General features: G+C 45.9%; 1 protein-coding gene across 2 annotated transcripts in view; it reads left to right on the top strand.

The window, feature by feature from the left end:
• Positions 1-15,411, top strand: part of LOC306649331 (S-adenosyl-L-methionine-dependent tRNA 4-demethylwyosine synthase TYW1-like) — an 80,714-nt gene that overhangs the window by 3,806 nt on the left and 61,497 nt on the right. For both annotated transcript variants that reach the window (XM_079120208.1, XM_079120207.1), the window contains exons 4-6: positions 3,231-3,332; positions 5,850-6,044; positions 7,291-7,560. In XM_079120208.1, the coding sequence (XP_078976334.1) occupies positions 3,231-3,332; positions 5,850-6,044; positions 7,291-7,560 (567 nt within the window). The remainder of the gene's footprint in view (positions 1-3,230; positions 3,333-5,849; positions 6,045-7,290; positions 7,561-15,411) is intronic.

Raw genomic sequence — 15,411 nt, 5'->3', positions numbered from 1 at the left:
CTTTTCTCAGCCATTTTTGTTGTGAATACTCTTTGATTTGAAGACTGTGCATTAATTCTGCCAAATTTCTAGGGGTGATTTCTTTCTCTTCCACTTTCTGTCTTTCTTCCTGGGACTCCTGTTGGCCAGAAGTTGGACCTTTGCTTGGTCTTCTGTCCCAAGGAGTCTCTCATACTTTTTGTAACCTTCTTTTCACCCTGGGTTCTTGGATTTCCATTCCAAATCTTTTCTGAATGTTTTATTTCCGCTATCTTGTGTTTAGTTACAAAAACATTTTTTAATTCGATTTTTATAATATCTTGCTCAAAATTGCAGACAATCTCGAATCCTCTTTCTGATCCTGACGCAAAATTTTAAATTTTGAGACAGGGACTTGCTAAGTTGCTGAGGCTAGCTTGATCTTGTGATCCTCCTGCCTCAGCCTCCTGAGCCACTGGGATTACAGGTGTGCTTCACTGCCCTGGCTCTCTAGTTTCTTTACTCTGTGTTGTGAGCTGTTCAGTTAGTCTGCAGTGCACATGTGCTCACTGTGCTCTGGAGACTCCCTGCTGCTGAGCAATTCTCAGGGTTTATTTCACTTGCCATATTAGCTACAGGACCAGTTCTTAGTAATTAAAAACCTTTCTTCAAGTAGCTTTTAGTGTGTTGTGCTTTGTTTTTATTTCCATTTACATTACTAAGGTTAGTCTTCCTTCCTATCATTTGCTTACCCCTCACCCTGTTTATTTATGTGTTTATTTCAGCTCTGGAGATCAAACCCAGGGCCTTGTGAGTGCCTGGCGAGCACTTCATCACTAAGCTACATCCTCAGCCTGCTTTATCTTCATGACTCTAGAGAGTCTCAGAATGTGGTCCTTGAGACTGTGTTGATCTGTGCTCACTTTACTCCATATAGGATCTTATTTTTGCAGGCTTTAATTTTACTTACTAGGTTGTGGGTTAGCAAGTGTTTTATGTAAAGGGTCAGATATTTTATTTCACTTATAATTTTGGGTTTTGCCAACTATATGGTCTTTGTTGCAACTACTCAACTTGCTGATGTAGTGTGGAAGCAGCTGTACACATGGAGATAAATAGGTGTGGCTTCATCTTCATGTGGATGTCTAGCAAGCATCTTCGAATCAAGATGCTCAGATTTCCTGACTTTTGCCCAAATCTATTCTACTTGTGAATTTACCATTTCAGTAGATGGCAGCTTCATCTTTCCAGTTTTGTAGTCTATGAAAACCTTAGACTTCACTTTTTTTCTTAGAGCCCACATTATTTAATCTGTCGGCAAGTCCTGTTTTGTCTATTTTTAGAGTTGATCCGGATTCTGAATATGTCTCCCCACCTGAATTTGTGCCTCAGTGGTCCAGGGCGCTGTTCCTTTGTGACCGTACCCTGTCCTGTCCCCAGTGGCCTCCTTGATTCAGTGCTGTTCACCCTCCCTTGACTCCAGTGTACTCTCTACTCCATTGTTGCAGTGGCACTCTGAAAACCTTAAGTAGAGGCATGTTACCCTTCTGCTTAAAGGCCTGCAGTGACCCCCTCGCTCACTTAGATTAAGTGGCAGTGTTCTCTCAGTGGCCAAGGGGGCTCTTCTGTTGGTGTAACTGCCCATGAACTCTGACCGTGCCTCCTGGCCCCCCTCTCCAGCCTTTCTAATCTCTTGGCAGGCATGCCTCTCCCTTTCCGTCTTTGCACTCACACATCCTGCTGCTGGGGATGCCCTCCTGGCTTGCCCCTCTACCTCTCTCTTAACTTGCTCTTTGAGGCCACTTGCAGTGTTTGAGACCACAGTTCCTTGCTCTTCTCCCAGGCCAATTCTCTGTTGCTGATGCTAAGTACCAGGAGTTATTAAATCACACAGGGTTAAGGATTTTGTTCACAAGTTTGTCCCCACTGGAGACTCCAGGCCCAAGTCTCATCTATAAATTTGGGGTTTCATACAATCCCTTTTCAGGAGGAACTTGAGGAGTTCTTAAGGTAGAACTGTTTATGATACTCAAATTGCTTGACTTAACCTTTTTCCCGTTTATTATAAAGAATACAACTTGGGAACAGCCCTGTGGAGAAAAGGCAGGGGTGGGGCTGGAGGCCTGCATACCCCTCTGGGCTTGCCTCCTCCCAGCACACGCCTCAGTGTGTTTTACAACCTGGGAGCCCCTCCTGCTGTGCTGCAGGGTGTTCCTGCAGGTTTCACTAGCTAGGCACAGTAGAGTCAGTAACTGGCCACTGGTGATCAGACTTGGCTTCAGCAGCTGGAGTGGTGAGGGTGCTGAGTTTAATCCCTACTCAAGTGGTTGGTGTTTTTGGCTACCAGCCCCCGTCCTGCAACCACCTGAGGTCCTCAGTGAGCCATCTCATTAGCATACACCGGACTGGGTGACAAAACCAAATACTTATTTTTCAATATTCTCTTTGTTCTGACCTTCTTATAAAAATGCCAGCTCTCTTGCTGGCTCCAGTCCCACATTTTCTCCCCTCATCTGGGTATTTTTCCTCCATGGTGCTGCTTATTACCATCTGGTCTGCTCCTTTCTCATTTCTAGTTTGTTCTATTATATTTGTTTATTTCTCATTTCTAGTTGTTTAGAGCACAGGCTGCTTGAGGTCCAGGACCATGTCTGTGTAGGTCACTTTTGTGTAATTTTGCCCAGAACCAGAACTGGCATAGTAGTGCCGGTAAATGAGCCAGTTTTAGCTGACGGTTCTGGCAGGCAGGGAGTTGGGTACTGGACTACCAGGCTGGGAGGAGGAGGAGATTTTCCTGGGGTGCCAGAGTCTGGGAGCAACTTTAGCTTCCCCACCTTGGTTTTTCTGCTTGGGGAAGAGCTGGCAAGGGTTTTGCCTGGGGTGGGGGTCACTGTTGCCTTAGCTCCTGGACCTCACGGGGCTGTCCCTGCCTTGCTCTCTGCTGCCGCGATCCTCCCGCTTCCAGTCCTCCCGCTTCCGTGTTACGGTTCGCGGTTCTGTGGGACCTGGAGTCCCTCAGGGCTCTCTCGGTTAACCTGCTTTTGCTTGTTTTCCCTCCTCTGTACACATCATGTCTCATTCTGGTGGGTGGAGCAGCTGGAATGTGGTGCCATCCTGGGGGTGGCCTCCAGGAGGGCACCTGAGAGAGCAGGCATGCCAGGCTGTGTGTGCCACAGCAGGTTCAGTCTCAGCAGGGCCTTCATAGGGAACACTAGGCCTGGAGTTTGCTTGTTTGGCTCATGGATGATTTTATTTTATTTTTTTCTTACTAGGGATTTGCAACGGTTCTTGCCAAAGCTGTGGCCTCCCTGAATCTGCCTGTGGCAGTTATTAATCTGAAAGACTATGATCCAGACGATCATCTGGCAGAAGAGGTTGGTAGTCATCTTATTTTTTCTTCAATAAAAACTCTAAATTTAATTGGCCTCTTGACATCTGGGATAAATAGAATCTTCAGAGTAAATTTGATTTTTTTCATGTTAGGGGATTTCAGCCAGTTAAATTTTCAGTATGAATCAAGCCCTGATTGTGTAGTGTAGGACGTGATTCTGCCCTGGTGTGGGGCCTGTTTCTCTTGGGTTGGATGCTCCCGGGCCGAGGTAGGGGTGGGAGAGCTTGACGTTCCCTCCTTCCCTTGTATTTTTTTTTTTTTTTCATTTTAATGTTTTTCAGCTGTTAGTGGATTTTTTTTCTTATTTATTTATATGCAGTGCTGAGAATCAAACGCAGTGCCTCACACATTCGAGGCAAGCGCTGTACCACTGAGCTACAACCTCAGCCCTTTTATTTTTTAACATTTAAATTTTATTAGTTGTAAATAGACACATACCTTTATTTTACTTATTTATTTTTATGTGGTGCTGAGGATTGAATCCAGTGCCTCACATGTGCTAGACAAGTGCTCTACCACTGAGCTATAACCCCAGCCCCTCCTCCCCTTGTATTTTTTTTAATAATTTCTAGTTGCCAATGGATCTTTTATTTTATTTATTTATTTATTTATATGTGGTGCTGAGGATTGAACCCAGGGCCTCACATATGCCAAGTAAGTGCTCTACCACTGAGCTACAACTCCAGCCCCTTCCCTTGTATCTTGAAAGAGACTTTTTTTTGATACCAGGGATTAAACCCAGGGGCACTCAACCACTGAGCCACGTGTCCCCTGCCCTTTTTTCTATTTTATTTAGAGACAGGCTCTTACTGAGTTGCTTAGAGCTGGCTTTGAACTCGAGATCATCCTCCTGCCTCAGCCTTCCTAGCTGCTGGGATTACAGGTGTGGCCACCTTGCCCAGCCTTCCCTTGTATTTTGAATCTCCTCCTCAAAGGAGGGCTGTTTTTGAAAGTGGTGTGCCATGTGCCGGTCCTGGGTAGGTGGACTAGATCAATCAAGAGCAGAAGGGTGTGGGCTTTGGAGAGGCAGCAGTCTCTAACTGGGTGCCCTCAGTGCATTAGTGAGTATTGGTGAGGGTTTAATTGCTTTACATGTAACACTCTCCTCTCCTCCCACCCTGCACTCAAGCCCAGTGAGGAGACTGCTTTACAGCAGTGGTCTCAGAGTGTGGTCGCCACAATAGCAGTGCCAGCATCTCCTGCACACTTGGTAGAGATGCAGATTCCCAGGTCCTAGCCCCGCCCCACCAGTTCCATCCTGGGTGTGGGCCTGTTTTTAACAAGTGCTTCAGGTGATTCTGATTCTGCTAGTGTTAAGCACTTAGATTGGAGACAAACTTACTCAAAGCTAGTCTCTTTAGTGTCCCATGCAGCTACCATCAAGGCACAGACAGTATGGAAAAGTGAGTTCGGTTCCAGTGAGAGTTTATTAAAAAGCCTGGCATGGAACTGCTGGTCCTGCTACCCGCTAGGCTGAGGTGGGAGGATCACTTGAGCCCATGGGTCCTGGCAGGCCTGGGCAACACAGTGAGACCTTGTCTCCAAAACCAGAACAAACAAAACAAAAGTAAAAAGCCCCACAAGACAGATTTGGCCCATGGGCTACAGTTGGCTAGCCCTTTACTGGATAAATGTCTGGTTGTTACTCTGTCCATCTGTCTTCACAATGAAACATATTGGGGTGGAGATGAACTTGGATATGCTATAAATCATTTGTGGAAACTTACTAGCCAACTTTGGTTCCTAATTGTGCATTAGAGCATGTAACCAGTGTGTGACCTCATGACTTGAAACTGTGAAGAGACAGGCAGGCGAGGTGTTGGGCTAGCAGGGCTGGGAGGCTCCTTTCTTTCCCCTTGGGACCAAGTGTGGAGTTGCTTTACATTTTAAAGTTGGTTTTTTGCCAGATGGGGTGGTGCAGGCCCATAATCCCAGGGACTCAGGAGGCTGAGGCAGGAGGATTGCAAGTTTGAGGCCAGCCTCAGCCAGGCCCTAAGCAACTTAGTGAGACCCTGTCTCAAAATTAAAACAAACAACAAAAAGTTGTGTTTTAGATGCTATGGACAGAACCCAGGTTGTGTGGAGCCTGGGCTCTGCCTCTGTGCGACAACTCCAGCTCCTTACTTTTAATTTTTATTGCATTACTTTTTCAAGTAATTTCTAGGAGACCTTTCTGTGTTTTCTTCCCTGACTGACTGGGATTTTGTTTCCAGTGTGACAAAATAAAGATGATTGAATTTATAGTGTAGAAACTGGAATGGAGTCTGTGGAGAAGAGCCAGGAGAGGTGTTGCAGGAGCCAGGCTGGTGTGCTTCCCTGTGCGCAGGGGTCCTTTGGAGAATAAGCAGTGTGTATGAGCGTGCCCCTGTCCTTAGAGATAGTGTGACAGGAGTGCCAGCCTTTAGCAAAGGATCTTCTTCACTGAAACGTCTGTATCGTGAATGTTTTCTTGGATGATTTTTACCTTGAACGTCCTTCTGAAACTTTCTGTCTTGGTCAGGTCACTAGTTCAAGTGTCTGTGCCTTCCTGGTTGCCACGTATACTGATGGCCGGCCAACCGAGGGTGCAGAGTGGTTCTGCAAATGGTTAGAAGAGGCATCCAGTGACTTTCGATTTGGCAGAACTTACCTGAAGGGTATGAGATATGCTGTGTTTGGCCTGGGAAATTCTGCCTACCCAAGCCACTTCAACAAGGTGGGTCTGTGTTAAAGTACAGGTGTAAGTTCTCTTTCCATTTAAAACAGCAGCAACTCTTACATATGTATGTGAACATGAAATAATCTACAGACTTTGCTACTTAACAGTAAATTTCTTATGTTATTCTTTATGGTGGCCCCCCACCCCAAACTTGATGTATAGAGGGTTGTCCATAATTTTTTGTCAAATAAAGCGTACCTCACACCATCTGGTGTCTAGGGTAGACTCATGTCAGTCAGTCTGAGCTTCCTGTCCCCTGGAGACCTTGTAGACAGAAAATCATTGAGTCTTTGGACTTTCTCAGCTGCTAATCACCTTTGTTACCCAAGCTAACTCTTAAAACAGGTGAACTCAGTTTTAACTCATTAATTTTTAAAGGAAAATAGAGAATAAACATTCACTGCCCTTTATGTAGTAAAATATTACGTATTTTTGTTTTCATGTGTCTTTTTTTGAAATGAAATTAACTTGGTTCCTTTTCATTTGCATCCTGCTGATTGTACTTTAAAAAATCAAGCCACAGAGCCTCTTGACTCTTGAGGTTCTGCGAGGTCGCCAGAGCTCCTGCCTCTGCCTCAGGGGCCCTGCCTGACTTTTCCTGCGTCAGGTGGAATGTGATGCTGGGGGCTGAGCTTGCTGTAATCTGTTTTTTTCCAGTTGTTGTGTTACAGTGTAGATTTTCCCTGTTTTCAAAGGCATTAGACTAAGAATGAGTAAATGCATGTGTGAATATTTCATGTAGCGCCTTGGCTCGGGAAGCTCTCGAGGTTTGCACTCTTGGCTGTGCTTCCTGCTGACTCTGCCTCAGCTTAACTGCTTAATTGCTTCATATCAAAGGGAAGTGAATTTTGAGTGTTTGAAATCATGAGTCTTGCCAAATTGATTACCTTGCCAAATCAATTACTAACTGGGCTTTGGCCCCACAGGCTTTGTTATGTTTTGGGAACTAATTTGTTTTGCTGATGAGTATTTCCTCCTGACCATGACTTACAGTGGCAGTTTTTAACTTCTTTTTTGTTATTAGCACTTTGTCCACTGAAAGCGTTTGTTTGTTCAAAGCTCATGCAGAGAGTTAGAGTATGCCGTGAGTGTGGCCTCTGGGTGGAGAGTGGACTTGGAGGGCCTGCCGCTCCCTCTTCTGCAGCAGCAGCCCTGTGAGTGCCGCACGCCCTGGGCTCTGAGGCAGCCTGAAGGCCTGCGGCCTTCATCATGCTGTTTGGCCCATCTCTCTCTTTTTTTGCAGGTTGGGAAGAATGTGGACAAGTGGCTCTGGATGCTTGGTGCTCGCCGAGTGCTGGCCCGAGGGGATGGGGACTGCGATGTGGTCAGAAGCAAACATGGCAGCATCGAAGCCGACTTCAGAGCCTGGAAGACCAAGTTTGTCTGCCGGCTGCAGGCTCTTCAGAGAGGAGAGAAGTCCTATGGTGGCAAGTGCGAATCCAAGCAGCACAGCTCTGAGGACGTGGAGCCAGCGCCTCACCCTGGGGCCGCCTCGCGTCACGGGGATGCCAAGGTATGTTGCCATGCATTGCCCGCTGCTTCCCTCCACCTCTGGAGATGCGAATGTCACCTCTGCCTCGGAAACCAGTTCGTTGGCTTTGGGTTCGATGGATGATCTCAGACTCCGATGCTGCTGTTTAGCACGTTGGGCTGGCTCTTTCCTGTCCCTCCTTTCATCACTGCATTGCTAGGAAATGGAAGCTCAGAGAGTCAGATTGTCCCAGCCGTCTTACTCCTCAGATCATATCCTATGACATAAACGATTCCATTGTCAGTTAAACGGAGGTCTCAAGTCATGCTGGACTCACTGTTTCTTCCCTCACACTCCGAAGGTTTCGTTCATCATTCTCAGAATGCCCAGTCCCTCTGACACTGGTGTCTGCAGGCTGTGTCCCTGCTGTCCTCTCCACAGCTGCTGCTCTTGGCCACCTGGTCACTTGCAACATCCAGAAGCAACTCAAGACCCTGACCTGTGTTTTGTTGTCCCTGTTGTTCCTGACTGAGTGGTGGCGCGAGTGGCCTCTGCTCCCTGGCTTGCAGCTTTCACACCTCCGTGGCCAGTTTTGCCGCTGGCCTTGGTTTGTCCTTGGTCAGCTCTGAACCCACCTCACTCTGGGCCCCATTTGCTCTCAGCCTTTTTTGCTGGAGAGTGGAAACGGCTTGGTTTGCTCTCCACTTGCCTGGCGTAGACCTGGTGCTCTTTCTAACAGTTGGCCGCCCACAAGCCAGGTTGGAACCTCCGTGGCCTTTCCGAGCTCTGCAGATCATGGCCAGAGGCTCAGCTCTGCACTCGCAGCCTCCCTCCCCTCCCCGTGGGTCCCCTTCTCACCCTCCTAGAGGTCCACACCCCTTTCCCCCACCCCTCCTCCAGGTCTCTTGTGAAACCCCTAGAGGGGAGCTCTGGCGTGCCCTGCCCCCATCTTTGCCATCTTCCTTGGTTCAGAGACCAGTGTCTGGGCCCTGTGGTGGGGTCAGGGAATGGGTTCCTTTGTGCGATGTGTCTCTCTTCCCTGCATCATCATCTCTCTCTGCTAAGTTTTGCCCATAAGCAAACACTCTGGAATCATTTGCGTTTAAGCAATGGAAAAAGCAATAAAGAGCAAAATCTTCCTTTATTACACATCTTCAGTCATTGATCCATTTTTCTGCTTTTTTTTTCCAGCTAGTCTTTTTGCTTCAATTTGCTTTTCCTTCCTCCAGTGAACTTTTAACATTACAACAAAATTCTTTTTTTTTTTTTTTTTTTTAATATTTTTTGTTTCAGTTGTGGGTGGACACAATTCCTCTATTTTATTTTTATGTGGTGCTGAGGATTGAATCCAGGGCCGCATGCATGCTAGGTGAGCGCTCTACCACTGAGCCACAACCCCCACCCAAAAACAAAAACCTTTTTATTGAAGTAGAATTCATGTAACATAAAGTTAACCCTTTTAAAGAACACAGTCTAACGATATGTGGCGTGTTCACAGTCTTGGATGACAACCATTTGCAACTGGTTCCAGAACTTTTTCAGCATCGTAAAGAAAATCCCTTGCCCTTAAGATAGTCACCTCCCCTCTCCGGCAGCATGGCCACCCCATCTGCTTTCTTTTCCTGTGGCTTTGTATAAATGTGTCATGCAGTGCATGCCCCTTTGTATCTTTCCAGGTTCCCCTGGGTCAGTGTCCCGGTGTCTCTTTCCTCTTGTGGCCAGTAGTCCAGAGTGCCGCCTCTTGCTGGCCCTCCATCTGCTGGTTGTTGGCTTGACTCTGCCTTCTGACTGGTGAGCCTCGCTGCCGTGAGCGTTCATCCGCACTCTTCAGTTCTCTTGGTGCATGCACGGGAGGAGCGCAGTGGGCATGTGCTGCCTGCTGCAGGCCGCGCGGGCCTGCGCACCAGGCTGTCCTTCCCTGCCGCGCGGGAGGGCTCCAGTGCCCAGGCCTCTCCGCTGGTTCTCCACTTTCACCTGCTGTCCCCCACTTGCTGTGGTTTTGGCTGGCATTTCCCTCGTGACTTAGGATATCGAGCTTCTTCCATGTGCTTATTGTCACTTCCGTGACTTCCTTTGAGAAATGTGTACTCAAGTCTTGACCCTCTTTTTAATCGGGTCATTTGTCTTTTTGTTGTTGAGTTTTGTGAGAGTCTTGATTTTATCTGGGAAGTTTCACCTCTCAGATTTGAAGACACTTTCTCCCATTCGATAGGCTTTCTTTCTTGAGGTTAGCTGTTCATTCATGTTTTTGTTGGTGCCTTGAAGTTGTCCTTAGTGGTGGGGTGTCGTGCTGTGTCTGTACACGCACATGGCGTTTTGCTCAGTCTCCTTTGCCAGCCCTTTTCCTTCCCTCCCTCCTTCCTCTCTGGTCCACCTGCTGTGCTCTGCTGACCTTGCCAGGTTTTCTTTTCTCTCTCTTCCTCCTCCTCCTTTTTATTTTATTTTTTTAGGTGTTGGGGTCCTAACCCAGGTCCTTTTGCTTGCTAGGCAAGTGCTCTGACTGAGCCACACCCCAGCTCTCTCTTCACTTTTCTGAGCTTGTTCTTTGTTGTGCAAAATTTCTACATTCCTATGAGGTTCATTTTATCTATTTATTATGTTTTGTGGTTGTGTGTGTGTGTGTGTGTGTGTGTGTGTGTATAAACCTTTGCTAAGTCCAAGGTAGTGAAGATTCACCCTCTGTTTTCTTTAAATGTTTTTGCAGTATTAGCAGTTAAATGTTTAGGATGTGAGGTAAGTGTCCAAATTCGGTCTTTTGCATGTGCTAGCCAGATGTCCCAGTACCATTTGTTGAGAGGACTTCTTTCTCCATGGAGTGGACTTGGCACCCTTGTCAGATGTCACTTGGTTGTGGGTTTGTGTATTTTTGAACATTTTTTCCTTCTCCATTGATCTGTGTGCATTGCTTATGTAGGTGTCGCACTGTGTTGACTACTGCTGTGTAGTGTGGTTCGAAACTGGGAACTGTAAATCGGGCAGCATTGTTCTTGGAGGCTGTTTGGAGCTCCTTGAAATTGCATATGAATTCAAAGGTCAACTTAATCCAGTTCTGCAAAACACAGTGTTAGGATTTTTTTTTTTTCTTCCCCACATAAGGGAGTTTATTAAGCAAACAGAGTGTCTCCCTGCAGGTAAGAGAGAAAATGAGAGGAAAAGAGAAAGAAAAGAGAAAGGGGGCGTGCTAGATAGAGTGTGAAAGCCAGGAGGAGAAAGAGAGTGAGTCGGGGAGAGAAAGCAAGCCATTGTTAGGATTGATAGGGATTGAGTCGGATTTGAATTTGTACTGGGTAGCATTGTCATCTTGGTAATCCGTCTCTCAGTCTGTGAACACAGTGTGTCTTCCATTTATTTAGGTGGTCTTTAACTTCTTTCAACAGTGTTTTGAATTTTCAGTGTGTAAGCTTTCACCATCTTGGTTAATTTTTTCCCCTAAGTATCTTATCTCTTTCAGTGCTTTTGAATTCCATCTGTATTGATCAGGGAAAATACTCTGACTACTTGTGATCTTTTAGAATTTATTGAGACTTGTTTTGAGCCCTGATACATGATCTGCCCTGGGGAGTGTTCCATGTGGACTGGGAAACGGTGCTCTGTTCTCCTTGGTGGGATGTTCTGTGTCAGGTCTCTTGGCCTTGCGGCGTTGCCTCAGCCTCTTGCCCTTTCTGTGGTTATTATCATCACTGTTAATTCGTTGTGCTGGAGATTGAACTCAGGGCTTCGTGCATGCTAGGCTTTGAGCCCCAGCCCTGTACCTTAATTAATCTTCCCAGTTCTTCTGTCCGTTATTGAAAGTGCAGTATTAAAGTTTCCAGCGGTTATTGTAAAAATGTATTTCTCCTGTCAGTTTTGTCAAGTTTTGCTTCATATGTTTTGGATCTTCTTGTGAGATGCATGTATATTTATAATTGTTATGTCTTCCTGTGGATTAACTTGTTGACATATGATGGCCTTTGTTTCTTGTAGCGAATTTGGCTTAAAGTCTGTTTTGTCTGATAATCACCCCAGAACTCTTTTGGTTACTATTTGCATGGATTGTATTTTTCCATTTTTTTTCACTCTTAACCTGTTTGTATCTGTGGGTCTAAAGCTGGTCTCTTGCATGTAACATAGAGTTGGTTCATGCCTTTTTTGTTTTCTTTTTTTCTTCCATTCTGGCTACTTTTGCTTTTTAATTGGAGGGTTTAATTCATTTCCATTTAAAATAATTACTGTTAAGGAAGCACTTCTGTCATTTTGCCATGTTTTCTGTGAGTGTTATTTATTCTTCATTATTGCCTTCATTTGTGTGTGTGTGTGTGTGTGTGTGTGTGTGTGTGTGTGTGTGTGTGGTTGTGCTGGGGATGAAACTCAGGGCCTTGCGTGTGCTAGGCAAGTGCTCTACCAGTGAGCTACACCCTCAGCCCCCTCATTTGTGGTTTAATTGATTTTCTTCTTGCATGCCATTTTGATTCCTTTCTTGGCGATGGTCTAGCTTTTTGATGTCTAGATTCATGTCTTTTTCAAATGTGGTAAGTTTTCAATTTTTTTTTTAATGGATTCTTTCTGCTTCGATCCCCCTTCCTTCTGGGATTACCGACGAGTATTTGTCCTCCTGAGGGCATCCTGCAGGTGTCCCAGGCTCTGTTTCAGCTGACCTGTCATCACATTTGTGGATTCTTTTCCCTGTTCAAATCTCCTATTGAAACCTTCTAATGAATTTTTCAGTTCAATTTTTGTACTTTTCAGCTCAAAATTTTGCTTTCTTTTAATAGTTTCTATCTTTGTGTTATTATTCTCTATTTGTTAAAACACTGTTATTTCTTTTAGTTTTTGAGCATATTTAAGACAGTTAAGTCCCATCTATGCTTCCTCAGGGACGGTGTCTCAGTCTGTTTTGTGCTTCTGTAGCAGAATACTTGAGATGGGGTAATTTATTAGAAATAGAAATTTTCCCAACAGTTCCGGAGAGTGGAAGATCCAAGGTCAAGCTGGTATGTGGGTTCTGGTGAAGGCCTTCTTGCTGTCCCTTAGTGCTAGATGGTGGAAGGGGACAAGAGTGAATCCATTCCCCAATCTCTTTTTGTGTGGCATTGATCTAAACACCTCCCTAAGGGTCCCTGCTCCCAGCAGGGTTGCAGTAGAATTCAGTTTGCAGCACAAATATTCAAACAGCAGATAGTTTTGGTTAATGTCTCCTGTGAAGGGGCCTTAAGTTTTTTTTTTTTATTTATAATTTTTTTGTTGCTGAAAAGTAGGAATTTTGAATGTTCTAGTATAGTAACTGTGAAATCGGGTTCTTTTCCCCCTCAGGGTTTGTTTTTGCTATTTATTTCTGGTTTATGTGAAGGATTCAGCCTTCTGGGTTGTGGCTTTTGCCTCTGGTCTTCTGTTAGACTCCTTGTAGCAGGTCCTTGACTCTTTTCTTCCCCTGTCCCCAATGGCTGTCAGCAGTCTCCACATTGCAGCCAGGTCTCGGGCCATCTCTTACCCCCTGGGATTCCCTTTTCAGTTCATACTTGTTCTCTGGATCAGTGGTACATTTGAATGTCTCTAAAACTTTCCATTGTCCAGTTTTAGTGTCTTCCGCTGGACAGTTGTTGAAGGTGTGCACTCTGCCATGTCTCTGGCTCTGTACCCGCAGGACTTGGTGCCGTTGGGCCCGCCGGTCTCTGTTGCCATCTGCTGGCAGAGTGCCCTTCTTTGGGGCACTCTCTGCTCGACCTTCGTGGCATCGTGCTCATGGTTTCTCCATTTTTACTTGAGGCCGCCTTTCTTCATCTAACCTCTGCGTGTTGGAGTGATTCAGGGCTGGGTGCTGGTTGTGTCCTTGACAGTCTCTTCCCAGACGATGTTGCCCAGTGTCATGGCTTCAGTCTGTGAACCAGTTATTCCCACATGTGTGTTATCAGCTCTGAGCTCTACCCCGAATTCTGTTCTCGCTCGTGCTGTTCCCTCATTGAAGTCTGTGCTTACCTGTCGGGAACATCTCACGCTTCACAGATCCAAAGTGCAGTTCTCCATTCCTACTCTCCCAGTCTGTTCCTCCCTAGTGTCTGCCATCTCAGGAGACAAAACCACTGTCTCAGTTGCTTTGAAAGGAAAGCTAAGAGCCTTGCTTGACTCCTTCCTGCATTTAAATTCTGCATTTAATTTCTGAGTGAGTTGGTTTGATTCTCTGTCTAAAACAAGGGACAGCACATCTTTGTAGAGGGCCAACTAATGTTTTCAGCTTGGTGTGCCATGTGGTTTGCCCTGCCAGCTCTGCCATCAATCAAGAAAACGGCCACATGTGATGTGTAACTGATAATGTTGAGGTTTGGCTTGATGATGGCTAGATTGGCCTGTGGGCGGTAGTGACCTCTGACCTACACTATCTCAAGTCCATACATTTCCCTCCATCTCTGCTGCTCACCTGCAAATGCAGGCCCCATTTCTTGACTAGACTAACATAGGTCTTCTCTCCTTCCTGTCTTCTTTGCATTCGTTCTTTACCCAACATTCAGGGCAATCTTAAAAGTACAAATCAGAAGTCTTATCTGATTTCCTAATGCTGTGTTAATAAAAGCCGCCATTCCTCAGCCTGACCTTAGCACCTAATCTGACTCTGCAATTGCTCCACTCTCATCCTGTTGTTCTGTCCCTTTCTCACTAAGTCTAGTCACACTGGTCTCCTTGGTGATCCAGGTGTGTACTGCAGGAAAGGTAACTTTGAATGCCCAGTCTTCTCTTCTCCTGTTACTCCTTGACTCAGGCCAGCATCTTTTTCCCCTAGAGTGTTGCAGTACATTGTTCCTGGTTATTCCTACTCACAGTCCTGTCTCACTTAAATTATCTTCTGTGCTTCCAGACTGCAGTGCAGATCTGTGTTATTTCTCTACTTAGACCACTTTAGAAGCTTCTTCTTCCGGGATGAATAAGATCCAGTGTGGTGTGAACACACCTTCCTCCCTGTTTTAGTTAACTTTTTTGTTACTCTGACCAAAAGATGTGACAAGGGTAATGTAGAGGAGGAAAAGTTTGGTTTAGTTTCAGAGGTTTAGTCCACAGTTGACCAACTTCATTACTATGGGCCTGAGGTGAGGCAGAATGTCTGGGTGGAAGGGCATGGTAGAGGAAAAGTCAGGACATTGACCAGGAAGCAGAGAGAGCCCCACTCCCAGGGACCCACCTCCTCCAGCCATGCCCAACCCACCTGCAGTCACACTCAGTTAATTCTTACCAGTGACGAGATTAGGTCACAACTCTCTCAATCCAGTCATTTCCCCTGAACATTCCTGCGTTGTCTCGCACAGGAGCATTTGGGGGGTACCTTGCAGCCAAAGCCCTGTGTTCATCTCTGACAGCTTTTTACTTGTCTTCCCTGGTCAGGCCAGTTTATTATCCCTGACATCTGGCCCAGGCGCCTTCTGGTGCAGGCAGCCTTTCGTGGATTCAGGGAAGCTCTGTGACTCCTGTGTTCCTGGGTCCTTTCACTGAAGCCTTACCACTTCACAGTGTGTATGTCCCTGTGTTCCTTTTACTGGATTAGAACCTTTGAAGAGCAGGGGATTGTGTCATGTTTCTAGCCCTCATGCCTCACATGACTGTGTTTCGTGTTCATGGAAGAGAACTTGTAAGCTTTCCCAAGGTCACAGAGACAAGTTAATGGTGGTTGTGATTAGTTTTTAGGTGAAGATGACATGGGTTCCCTTGGAGGCAGTTAATTCCTGGCCTGATAGTTTTTGCTCAAATCTGAGCCTCTTAAGAACTCGTAGAAGTCTGGGGATATAGCTCAGGTGGTAGAGTGCTTGCCTCGAAAGCACAAAGCCCTGGGTTCAATCCCCCAGTACCGCAAAAAAAAAAAAAAAAAAAAAAAAAAAAAAAAAAAGAAAAGAAAAAAGAATTCATAGAGGAGTGTCTAAGACAGGGCCAAAT

Source organism: Sciurus vulgaris (genome assembly GCF_902686455.1).
Source record: "Sciurus vulgaris genome assembly, chromosome: 18".
NCBI lineage: Eukaryota > Metazoa > Chordata > Mammalia > Rodentia > Sciuridae > Sciurus > Sciurus vulgaris.
Note: the sequence above shows the minus strand (reverse complement) of the source record. Positions and strands in the feature narration are given on the sequence as shown.